At 34.8% G+C, this 12,533-nt stretch overlaps 1 protein-coding gene across 2 annotated transcripts; it reads left to right on the top strand.

The window, feature by feature from the left end:
• The first annotated feature begins 5,646 nt into the window (after positions 1–5,646).
• LOC106051081 (tripartite motif-containing protein 59-like) lies at positions 5,647–12,383 on the top strand. 2 transcript variants are annotated; one of them, XM_013206215.2, is made up of 3 exons: positions 5,647–5,854; positions 8,874–8,985; positions 10,145–12,383. In XM_013206215.2, exons 2-3 carry the CDS (start codon positions 8,910–8,912, stop codon positions 11,236–11,238), a joined length of 1,170 nt encoding a protein of 389 aa, XP_013061669.1. In that variant the 5' UTR covers positions 5,647–5,854; positions 8,874–8,909; the 3' UTR covers positions 11,239–12,383. The 2 variants fall into 2 exon arrangements, with proteins under 2 accessions (XP_013061669.1, XP_055892547.1); XM_056036572.1 differs by lacking the exon at positions 5,647–5,854 and adding an exon at positions 6,406–6,528.
• The last annotated feature ends 150 nt before the right edge of the window (positions 12,384–12,533 follow it).

Raw genomic sequence — 12,533 nt, 5'->3', positions numbered from 1 at the left:
ATCTCATTTGTGGACCGGTGGGGGTGGGGGGGGGGGAGGGGGTATCTAGGAGTTGGTTTTCCGTGCTGCCTTTAGGCGCTCAGTAAACACAACTCTGCCCGAGTCGGGTGTCGAACCTCGAGCCTCCTTCTAGGTAGCCAAGACAAGCCAAGCGCACTTAGCCTCTCGACCACGCTTAGTTTCATATCGTCATAGGGAAAGAATGAACAATATTATATAATCAACGCTAGACAGTCTACATTTCTTTTTGTTAAACATTATTTTCATGAAGACAAAATTAAGTTATTTTAATAAGTATTGAAATTAAATACAACAATTTTTCGTTTGAATAGCAGGATAAATATTTAAATGATTAACTAAGTTACAAATTATATATAGTGTGAAGAATTACATTAATGGGATGTAAAAATTAAAGTCACGACCTGCTTATATGAAATCTATTATCATAGACCCCTTTAGACATCTCATGGACCCCCAATTTGTTTTTTCACTTTCGTAGACCCCTTGAAAGTCTTCGTAGACCCCTGGGGGTCTATATAGACCACTTTGGGAATCACTGGTCTAGCGTCAAAGCTTTGTTTTTATTTAATTGCAGACGTTCCTTCAAAAAAAAAAAGAAGATAATTACATTCTACGTTATTGACTTTAACTGACCACCATCATCACTGCACATGTAAGCAAACAGACGAAACTAGATGCATGTCAAATATTGCAACTGTTCCAAAAAAAACAGAAACCCATAAAACTTTTCTTTTCAGATTTTTTTTCTATTTAAAACCTTCCCCTACAATTGAACAACTTTTAACATTCAAACATAGAAAAGGGGAAAAGGTCGTAAACTTCTTATCAGTTGAATCTATAAATCTTTTCGATGGTAGGCTGTAGTAAACAGCGTATACGCTGAGCCTATAGCTAAATCTGTTGCAATATTAGCGGAGGATTCCAGCGACCCGTCACCTCAGCGTGGCGCCTCCTTGGAAACGTCTAGTAGTGGAACTAGATAGGCGAAGTACGAGTAGTGAACCAGGCCCTTGCTGGATTCCCTGGGTGAGATTTTTTTTTCTCTCACTCGGGGTAGGAATGGAACAAATAGCCCGCATCCCAGTCCAAAAAGTCCGCTACATCGTTCCACAAAGGGGGTCGTCATCAATGACCGGATTAGCTGGAGTGGCGGTTCCCGCACGGAACAGTGGCGGTAACATTAAAGGAATATGAGACAACCTCCCCATGGTAAGTGCTGCTCTCGGTCACTTATAGCGAGTGAGCCCGTTCGGGGGGAGGGATGCGCCGTGTACGTGGTACGGTCTGGTTTCCGCCCAGTCACCACTATGGCCGCTACTACTGGGAGCCCTCAAACAGGACACGGGATGAGGAATCCCATGTCCAGGCCTGGTTGTTGGATAAAAGCCTTTCTAACAAGCAACGGGATCACGGCGCCCCTGCAGGCGCCGATTCCCTACTGGACTTCATTGAAGGTTACCATATTAAAGTAATCAAGCAAACGCGGTTTCTTAACCGTCTCAAGAATGAGTTTCGAACTCATGACTACTACTTGAAGAACGTTAAGACGGGTGGTCATTAACAGATGAGCTTAAAAACCGTCTGCTTCGTGGACTGCAAGGTCTGAAAGGGGAACTTTTTATTTTGCATGACCTGCCATTTAAGGAAAACTCGCTGACTGCTATTGTAATCATCTTACAGTTAGTTAAAGGTGTTAATGAAATACAGACCCAAATAGGTGTAAACAAGAGAAGTCAATGAATTAGGTATAAATGACTTTGATATGGGGTATAAAAGGATTACATTCATTCAAAATAATTTGTACCAAGTTTGTTTTGTTCTCGTTATTAGATGTCGTTATTGAAGTAAGCCTTTATTGCTTTCTAGATAGCATTTAAAAATTGTAAATAAGTCACTCGTCAGTAACATGGGGTCGGAAAGTCGGAAGGGACTTATAAGTCATTTCAAGGGCATGCGCTTCATTCACCATCTACCCCTCTCCCCATTATTCTTATCCCACCGCACCAATGTAGATTAGGCGAGGGGGTTTGGGCCGCACCTTATGTCACCGATCCTAGAGATGCCACTGGAATAAGGCACATAATATAGTCCCTTTCTTTGCCAAATATATGTAGATGGTTGCGGACCGATGTAGACTGTGACAATTCTTAGAGTGATAATGTGAAGAAATTCACGCTGAATATTTCAAGATACAATTCAATGTTTCGTGTCAGTGCATCTATTCAGGACTGTTATGCCCCTGCACGTCGGGGATTTGCATCACGTGATCAACGCGCGAACGATCAATATTGAAGTCGTAAATTTGCAAGAAAGAAAGCGTGATATTTTATCCCCCACTTCTCTGAGCCCAGTGACAGGATGTTTGGCTGTGGGCCGTGTGTCCCGTGTAAACCCACCTTCAAAATATCGCGCATGCGTTGGAAAATATGATTTTTTTCAAGTATCGATATCGATATTATATTTTTTGCAAGATCGAGTACTCTTGACTTGCAATATTTACTAACAATTTTATATTCATCTTTTAAAGGGGAAAAAAAAGGGGGGGGGGGGTAATTTACGAAGACGAATTGAGTTTATCGTAGTATTTTTTTTTTTGTTAGTGAAAAGTAAGCATTAGTAATGCTTAATTAGTATTGGGGCTTTTTATTTAGGATCTAATGTAATTAATGTAGCCTAGAAAATACAATATAGGCTAGGCACTCAATGCTTAATTTACATGTAGGCAACATAAACTATACCTTAGGGCACCCACTTGCCACGTGCAGCCCAAATATTGTTTTGTTTTTAAGGTCTAGATCCGGCCCTGTAGGTCAAGGAAAAAAGGTTGTCATCTAAAATGTTAAAATCCAATGGTAGTGTAGTTTTCTTTAGTCTTCTCAACGAGATCTCACATACATACAACCGTCAGAGATAGGCCGACTCTACCCCCTCGATCTGTTTAGCTAGATGAAGTCCAATAACTACTAGGCCTAATTGGTATAATATACTTCTCTGTGAAGAATGCAGCAGACGTTTTTCTCTTCGTACGTGATGCATGATGGGAGATACAGGATTAAAAAAAAATATGAGCGCTACTTTTCATTATAACTTGCAGTTTTGTAGACAGAGAAGTTGAAATTTAGTCACTAAAAAAATAGAAAAGAAAAGGCCATTCGTGTTACAAACTCGTGGGTGGCCCATGTGGATCATCCGTACTTAAAAATTACGTTTAACACAAACATATAAATGGCAAGCAAGCTAAAAATTGGCATGAAATGCATATTAAAAATTGCTTTTAGAAATGTTTATATAGGCCTATATGTGTGTATCATATGCATTGATGTTTTCTAAACAAAATTGCACGATCTTGGAGACCATAGCGCATAAATTAGCAGTTGCGTCCATGAACATATATTCAACATTAATAAGAGAGAGAGAGCAAGAGAGAAGATAGAGAGCGAGCAAGAGAGAAAAACATTGTGCCAAAGGCCATACAGCCATAGTAAAGCTGCTCTGCAATATCCTGAATTATGTATTGAAGAGAAAAAACGAAAAACATTTCTGGTAGCATTCCGATGGGTTTCATCAACTGCTGATATTTGGAGTGCCGATAAAAAGGGCATTCATATGTGTTACACTACAGTGCCTACACGATATTGATCTAGATGGCGTTTTCAGCTTTGGCACGCAGAAGATTTCAAGACAAACATACCAGAACAAAAAAATATCTAAGAACTAGCCTTTATTTTTTTAAAGAATTGAACATCTTTTCTAAGGTACAAAACGTATTGATAACGCTACTAACTTTGTGAAGACTTTCAGTTTATATCAACATTTACAAGTTGCAGATGATGTCTCAGCATCAGTATTGGAGGAATCATTTAAACTTAGGTATGATAAACATTTGGGACAGTCTTGATACTATCAACTCATTTCTTTTACTGTGGATGGCAAGACTGAAAATTCAAAGGGATTGTTTTTGCCTCCGCATAAACGGTGCCGAAAACACTTTCTCATAAAACCTTGTTGGCAACACTGATGTTGCCAGGACAAGAGAATTCAAAACATATCGAAGAATGTTTGATAGAGATATAGTAAAAATGCAAGTTCTCTGGAATGCGGTGAGCCGAAGTCCAAAGCAGAATGATGTTATTTGTGAGATTGCAGGCAAAACATTTATTTAGCCTACAAGCTCTAGTTGGTGCTGTGGAAAGTGTTAGGCACTTAGTTAGTATAGAGACGTACCACAGTACACGGACTATGAACGTGACATTTAGTGACGGCTAGTGGGGTTTAGATTGTTAATGTTAGTATTATTCAGTTAGGACTTCAAGGTGACAACATCGACTGAGGCCTTTCTGCATCAAACTTCATTCAAGTATCTAACGGTGTGGACTTAAGTCCTTCATCTTATTATTGTTATAGGCCTTGTTCTTTAGTAGTTTTAAACGCATCTAAACATCTTCTGAGTAAATCTGTCGAAGCCAGACAGCCATCATAAAACTACTAGACCAAGGCCTTATCACCGTGACGACCCCAACCTCTCGTTCAAGCATCGGGTCGTACAATACTGTAACTACGTTCGAAGATAGAAGGAACGCCATCATTGTAACGGCTCAAAGTAGCATTATCGCGGAGTGATTTCACTTGTGAGTTTAACTAACCGTTACTACAACAACCAGCCGCCTGCCTGATCAAACGTTCAACGAGTCGTATGCTTAGAGTGACCTTCGTCAGACTAGTTCAGTAACATAAACGTTGATAGCGGTTACCCGAGCAAGTCGATGTCTAAACGATGAGCACGACTGAGGGCGGCCAATTTCAATAAGACTATCTTATACATTGCTGTCTCGACTTGAACAAAACCCTAAGTAAGATGATTGACAAAAGAATGATACGTCTATTTAAATAAGACTATCTTAAAAATAAAAAAAATAAACTTTATAGAATTCTGCTGGTAAAATCATTGGCATAAAACAACAACCCAATTTGGGCAGTTGTTTGAGACAAACATATATAAAAAAAGCTAACAAGATCCTCGAAATATACACCCTTTGTGTCAGGATTTTGTGATTTTACCATCACAGAAGAGATACAAGACACGGATAGCAAAGACAAACAGAGACAAACACTCTTTTGTTCCCCTGGCAATCAAATCATTAAATAGAAACAATTTGATATAAACTTTGTCACATGTAAAGTATGAGTGAGTCTGGTGTGAATGTTCACTTTGGGTTCTTATAGTTAAAATATTTTTTGTTTGGTGTGATGCACAAATTTTAAGACAAAGTTCCATACGGACAATAAAGATTATTATTATTATTATTTAACGAAGAATTTAAGAATAAGGTAAGAGACAAGATTTCTTATTTTTTTTAATTGAAATCGTCAAGTATTACATTGCAATAAAGAAATAACAGTATATGATACAAGAGCTAATCAGTATTACAAAACTTTGGAAAAACAAAGCAATTTTGGTTATTACATAAGGCTGTAAGAATATGGAACTCTTCACGATATATTCATAGATAAAGTGGTACTATATTACTGATCGTTATTTAAGCCACTCCTGTATAGGCCTAATTTCGTTGTCACAGATTGCAAGTATCGGGCACGAACACTGCATGTTCTCTGTGAGAAATCGATTCCAGTAATATTTGAAACTATTCAGTGTTTGGATTGTTTGGCTAAAATTGTGTATCTCCTAGCTTAACAAACACTTTCCTTATGTACAGGGAATTATGTGTGGATCTTGTTTCTCCTTAGATTTAGGAACTAGTCTTGTAGAATTCTCACAAGTGTAGATAGTTGGTCACTCTGCTGGCATTTTTTACTTCTCTAATGCAGTACTGAGGTACGTAGATTTTATAGACAGAATTCTTTAATTAATCATTCATTACAATTTCATTTAATGACATTATTATAATTTATATTAATCTATAGATCTATATCAGTATATGTGACTTCATGTCACGAATGTGAGTCAATCAGATACGCTGATATGTTACTGTATGACAATAAATTGAATAATCAATTTATTTTGAAAGTATGGATTTACATTTGTACCCTTTTTTTTTTTTATTCAAATGAACATTTATAATAGAATAATCATAATGGACATAGAAGATTATAAACTTTATTAAATAGATTTTAAATTTTAAAAAAATATGACTAGGTCCAAACGCTAGATAAATACTAGATATGGCAAGCTGATATAAACAAAATCTTTAATGAATTTAATGAAGCCAGAACAACATTCAATTGTATTTTGTCTTCTTTCCCCAGTGTATCACTCACACTAAAAGCTCTGCTGTCAGATTTATTATTTGTTGACATTTTATAGCAAATTATCTCCCATTTATACTCTTCTTAAAACAGGTTATAGAAAATATATTTCTTATAGTGTAATTGATGAGGCCAATGCAAACATCAAGAATATATGGAAGTATTTAACAAATGAGTGTACTTAAACTAATTAGAATGTTTAAGTAATGACATCATTTGCAGAACTTGAGTACTATTGCTCAGGTAGATAGCTGGTTTTAGGCCAACCTTGAGACAGATATTGACAGATGAATGTTTTGAAACCTAAGGGTGTAGATCTGCTAGACATTGACATATCTCATAAATGATTACTGTCAGCTGTTTGGTTCAAAACATTGACTCTCCTGTGATCTATTAACTTGTACTTCAAGGACAACATTGAGTGACATATTGACAAAATTATATAAGATCTACCTGTAATGTTAGTGCATTTGTAGTGGACTAGGTCAATATTATTCCCTGATGGGTGTAGCTGTAATATAGCCCGAAACTAAACTTGTGATTTTTTTAAATATTAATAGTTACTTTGGTTTTTCTAAATTTATATTTAATATTCTCTCTCATATTTGGTTAAAATAAAAATAAAAAAGAAAACATTGTTCAAAATTATCTTTTACAGCGTAATTTACACAAAAAAAAGGTACCACTTTCAGACATTGATCAATGTATGCAGATGGTGTAAACATTTTTTTGGAAGGCTGACGGTTGAGGGTGACTTGTGGTCAGCACAATGACCAACCATGTTTACTTTTCCATTTTATGTCAGATACCCATTACAGTTGGGTACAGTTGTCCATCAACCATATATACCCTATAAAATAGCACATGACTGTCTTATAGATAGCATCTTAATAATTATGTGAAGAATTCTAATACATTTGTGAGGGTGTCATGTGGCCAGCAAAATGACCAACCATGTTTACTTTTCCATTTTATGTCAGATACCCATTACAGTTGGTTACAGTTGTCCATCAACCATATATACCCTATAAAATAGCACATGACTGTCTTATTGATAGCATCTTAAAGCTGTGAAGTATTCTAATACTTATGTGAAGTATTCCAATACCTATGTGAAGTATTCTAATTCCTATGTGAAGTATTCTAATTCCTATGTGAAGTATTCTAATTCCTATGTGAAGTATTCTAATTCCTATGTGAAGTATTCTAATTCCATGTGAAGTATTCTGATTCCTATGTGAAGTATTCTGATTCCTATGTGAAGTATTCTGATTCCTATGTGAAGTATTCTGATTCCTATGTGAAGTATTCTGATTCCTATGTGAAGAATTCTAATTCCTATGTGAAGTATTCTAATACCTATGTGAAGTATTCTAATACATATTTGAAATATGACATTTCTAAAAACATTAAAAAGTCAAAAGTTTTTGCACATGAATTTAAACAAAAGTAAAAGGGAGAACACTCACTAGAACTAAATAGTAGATTAGGTGTTGCTACTAAGAAACTCACTATCATGTATGCTTTTCAACACACCATTAGGGAGAGTTCTACTGAATGTAACCTAAGTATCAATTCTGAAGAAAGACTATGAAAGAAAACACAAGTCTATAACCATCAGAAATAATATATAAATTTTATAAAATAATTAACTACTACAATACCTCACTTCTCAGTAGATAAATATAACTGTAACTCTATGAGATCTTTTACATTACTAGTAGATGTTTTTCAATAAGCAGGTCTTGAGGTGAAAATGTTATCACAATTAATGAGCTTTTTAAAACAGTGGAAACTTTAAATATCTATGCTCAGTAATCAGTAATAAATTATGAAAAATGACTTAATCCCAGAAGTAAAAGAAATAATAGCAGCTGCCAATCTTATTTAGAAAAAAACAATCTCAAAGAAAGGAAAGAAAATTGTATACAAAACTTTCATAAGACTAGTAGTCATGAATGCAAAGGGGACCTGGAAAACTGATATTAACATAAACCTGAGAGTATACTTAGGTAAAGAAAGCTCTTAAGAAAATATGTTGCTATATTTAACCACACTAGATAGCGAACACTCACCAGCCTTGAGCTATGCTACCTATCGAGAATCCATCTATTGAGCAGAAGTTGAAAAGAGCAGGCTACACTGGGCAGTGGTCACAATGAAAGAATGACAGAGAATAGTGGAGCTATAATAGTGTGCTGGTGAAAACCAAGTGATAATATAGGCCTATAGAAAGATTTTCAAATGCTTTTAGTGCAGATGAAAATCTTAAGAGAAATCTGAGTAGAAATAATCCATTGGGATGACAGTGTTAAACAGTTTATTTACTTTTATGCTTTTAACAAATATCCAGTCTTTAGATTTGTTTTATTTGAGTATTTATGACATTTATTAAAATACATCTTTTATACATTATTATTTCAGCATTTTCTTTTTCAGCCTACATAAAAAAATAAAGGTTTTAAGAAGATTATTATAATAATTTGTTTAGGCTTGGTTGTAGATCATTGTAATAGTAATGATACAGACAGGCCTATATAGTCAAGATTTTTCCTGGTTTGTATTCAATGTTGTTTTTTTTTTGACAGAACATCTCACTGTGAAGTAAATCATCTACAGACAGCATGGCCAAAGCTGCTCAATTTGATTCTGATGCTTTTACTGGTCAAAAACCAGATATGGCACCATCCATGGCCCACTGTAAGTTGTTCTGAATGTCTATAACCATGTTCATTTATTTAACATCTATATAAAAGGGGGGATAGTTAGACATTAGTGGGGGAAAAGTAGACATTTTCTTGAATTTCAATGTTTATGTAAAATGTCTTTTCTTTAAAATTTAATTTTTTTAAATTTTTTTTTTCAATTACATTGTTTCAATTATTTTCTAAAAAGTAAAATGTTATTAAGTGGTCACTAAATACAGTGAGTATTCCTTACAAGCATATAATATGGAAGATAAAAATTGACAAGAAGTTTCAAACTCCTATTTTCATCCTTAGCATTTTAAACTAAAACTCATCTGCTTTTGCAGATGAATTGCCATGTAAATGTTTGTGGTTAAGATAGAGGCTAGTTTCACAATGCTAGTTCTTTTTTTTTTTTATTTGATTTATTTTGTAATGTCATATAATATTGAATAAATCTGAAACAACTGATTTTGTGCATCTAATATTGAATACAATGGAAAGCACTTTATTGTACTTGTAGTCACATTGTGGACACCCTTTATAATTTTTATCTGCAAAAAATGTCCTTCATTAATAGCATTCATGTTTGCACAAGCTACATATTTAATATTTTACTTAACCAGGATGGCTGCCTGACCATGTGGTATGTGCTCTGGTTCGAACTTTGCTTGCCACCATTTCCCAACATGCTAAGGAAGGTTTAGGCTCGGATGTAATAATCTTCTGTTCTGAAATTCATACAAGTGCTCTTTCTTCTCTAAATCCATAAGACTATGGAACGGGTAGCCTGAATTAGCAGAGTTTAAGTCTCTAATTAACATACATGACTAGATTGACACATATAAATAGGACATAATGTCTGCAATTTATAAGATAAGAAAATAATATCCAAAACACAAAACAAATGTAAAACTTCTTTAAATATTTAGGCTTTATTTATATAGGCCTAGTTCTCTTAAAATAAGAAAAAAAAAGTAAGACATGTTATACAAAATGCTTGTTTAAAAAAAGGCTCATTAAAGAGAGAAACAATGACGCCAACATATTTCTTGAAAGATAAAAATTAAGATTATAGCTAATGGGAAACAGGTGAAGGTATGAAATTAATTTAGATGTTAGGCCCACAATCTTACACTATCTCATTTATTTTTTTATTTCTTCTCTTCCAGTATCACTTTGTTCAGAGCTGTCAGGATCTAACTTGGCTCTGAACAAGCGCAGTATGGTATTTGATGAGGATGGATTCGAGAAAAGATTTCTTAGGTGCAGTCAGTGCAAGCAGCGTTTCAGTAATGTTCTACTTCCACGTATGCTGCCTTGTCACCATTCCTTCTGTTTCAGCTGTATACAGCAACTGTTTGACCAAGCGTCAGACCAAAAGAATATGTTTCATTCAACATACAGAATGCCTATGAACGTTCCTCCAACATCTGTTAATATTTGTTGCCCTCTATGTAACGCACATTTGTGGATCACAGAGGAGCAAGTAAAGAAGCTACCCACTGACCATCGGACAGTTCAACTTATGGACTTTGTCCATCATACAGAACACTACACGATAACCTTCTGCTCCCAGCATGGCACACAACCTTTGAATTTCTTCTGTGAGCTGTGCGTGAAGCCCATTTGCAGAACATGCACTGTTATGGATCATAAAGAATCAGAGGGACACGACTTTATGGACCTAGAGAAGGCTTTGGCCAAATATACCCCCCTGTTGGACACTACAGTGACTGAAATGGAAGCAGAAAGCTCACTACTTGAAGAAAAACTGAATGTGTTAGATTCTTTAACCCAGAATGTTGAGAAGATGAAGATTGAACTGCTTGATGAGGTCAAAGCATGCATGGCCAGGATGAGAGACCTATTAGATGATCGTGAGAAAAAACTCAAATGCAAAGTGGAAGAAGAGACAGAAAATGAGTGTAGAAAGCTACGGGAGAAGTCAGAAATGCTTGAAAATCGTCGACGTGTTTTGGTTGAAAAAGCAAACCAATTAAAGCAGGCAAAGGAGAACCATAATGTGGAAGAAATGTTTCAGATTCACCAAGAAGTAAAACTGTACCGTTCAGGTGCACCGATAAGAGTTCGAGAGGTGGATGATGGCTTAATGACGGCATTTTCTCTAAATACCAGAGAAGAATCAATGCTAGCATCTCGAATTAGCAGCTTTGGAGACGTGACTACCAAAGCAGAAGCAACATCATTAAGAGGTAAAACTTCCACCAGAGCAAGTATCTACAGATCCACCTCCTATAAATAAATATATATATTTATATGGTTAGTTAAGAAAATTTCAACACATAAATAATTATTGTAAATGTTTATTTAAAAATATAAATACATTTTATAAATTTAGTATAACCACATTTCAATGTTTCAAATTTTAGAAAAAAAATTGTGAAGGGCATTTTTAGATGGCAAAAAGAGAATTTTAACTGATGATGCAGACAAGGTATATGTCTATGCTGTATTTGGCAAAATATGTAGGTCATAGCTGGGACTTTGCAGAAATACTGCACCACTCATTGGTGTCTGACTCAAAGACAAGCTTATTTTTATTATGTATATTTCATGTCATAGTTAATTTTAATGGAAAAAAAAGTATAGTTTGGACAGGAAAATGTCTTAATGAGGTAGCTGCAAAATTCAATATCTGATATCTTATTTACACTTATTATGACCTATATAAGATTTATCTAAAGAGTCACATAATGATTCCTGAAATAGCTTGTTAAAAAACAATGTTCCATATAAAATGTATTATTTATTTAGATTAGTGTATAGTTTGTATTATAACTTTTTTTTTTATTTGCTTGTATCTAAGTGTTGCTAAGTGACCTTTATTGTTTGGTCCCCAAAGTGAGGAGCATATAATTCTTGATTTTTGTTAGATCTGAGTTGTGTTTTAAAAATGTCAAACTAATGCAGTAATGAAACAACCTCACCCCTTAGTCTACAGGTCCAATGAGAGTTCACTGAGCCGGCTATAAAAGCAAGGAGACACTATCCCCTCTTGAACATAGCACAGACATAATTAGTAGTGTAATGCAGTCAAGTCATATTTTACTAATTTAGTGATATTGTTCTACCTCTGAAGTGTGTACATTAGTCAAGAATTGAAAATACTGTGAAACATTTTTATATACGGCTTTATGTAATAACATGGAGTACTCTGATACATTTAAATGTAGGCATTTAGAGACAGTAATTAAGTCATCTGTATATAGCAATATCTTGAGTATTTAAAAAAAATAGCACAATGTATGTATTGTTTGCAAAGCTTCCTCTCATCACTTTTGAAATACTGATACTTGTATGGTAAATTTTCAACTCGTGACTTTCTGTAGATCTTTTCTCCCCGTTGATGTATTATAAATCAATTGTAAATTAAATTTGTGCAATATTTGTTATTTCTGTTGTTTTTTCTATGGTTTATTCTTGTATGACATTAATCATCTTCAAAATTTTGTATTTATTCTTGAAACAAGCTGAATCAAATATGAGTAAGTTTTGTCTGTTAGTAAGGAAATGTGTGTGCCTATACATTTCTATTCA

The sequence above is a fragment of the Biomphalaria glabrata genome, chromosome 1, assembly GCF_947242115.1.
Source record: "Biomphalaria glabrata chromosome 1, xgBioGlab47.1, whole genome shotgun sequence".
Lineage (NCBI taxonomy): Eukaryota > Metazoa > Mollusca > Gastropoda > Planorbidae > Biomphalaria > Biomphalaria glabrata.
This window is presented reverse-complemented; position numbering and strand designations above follow the sequence as displayed.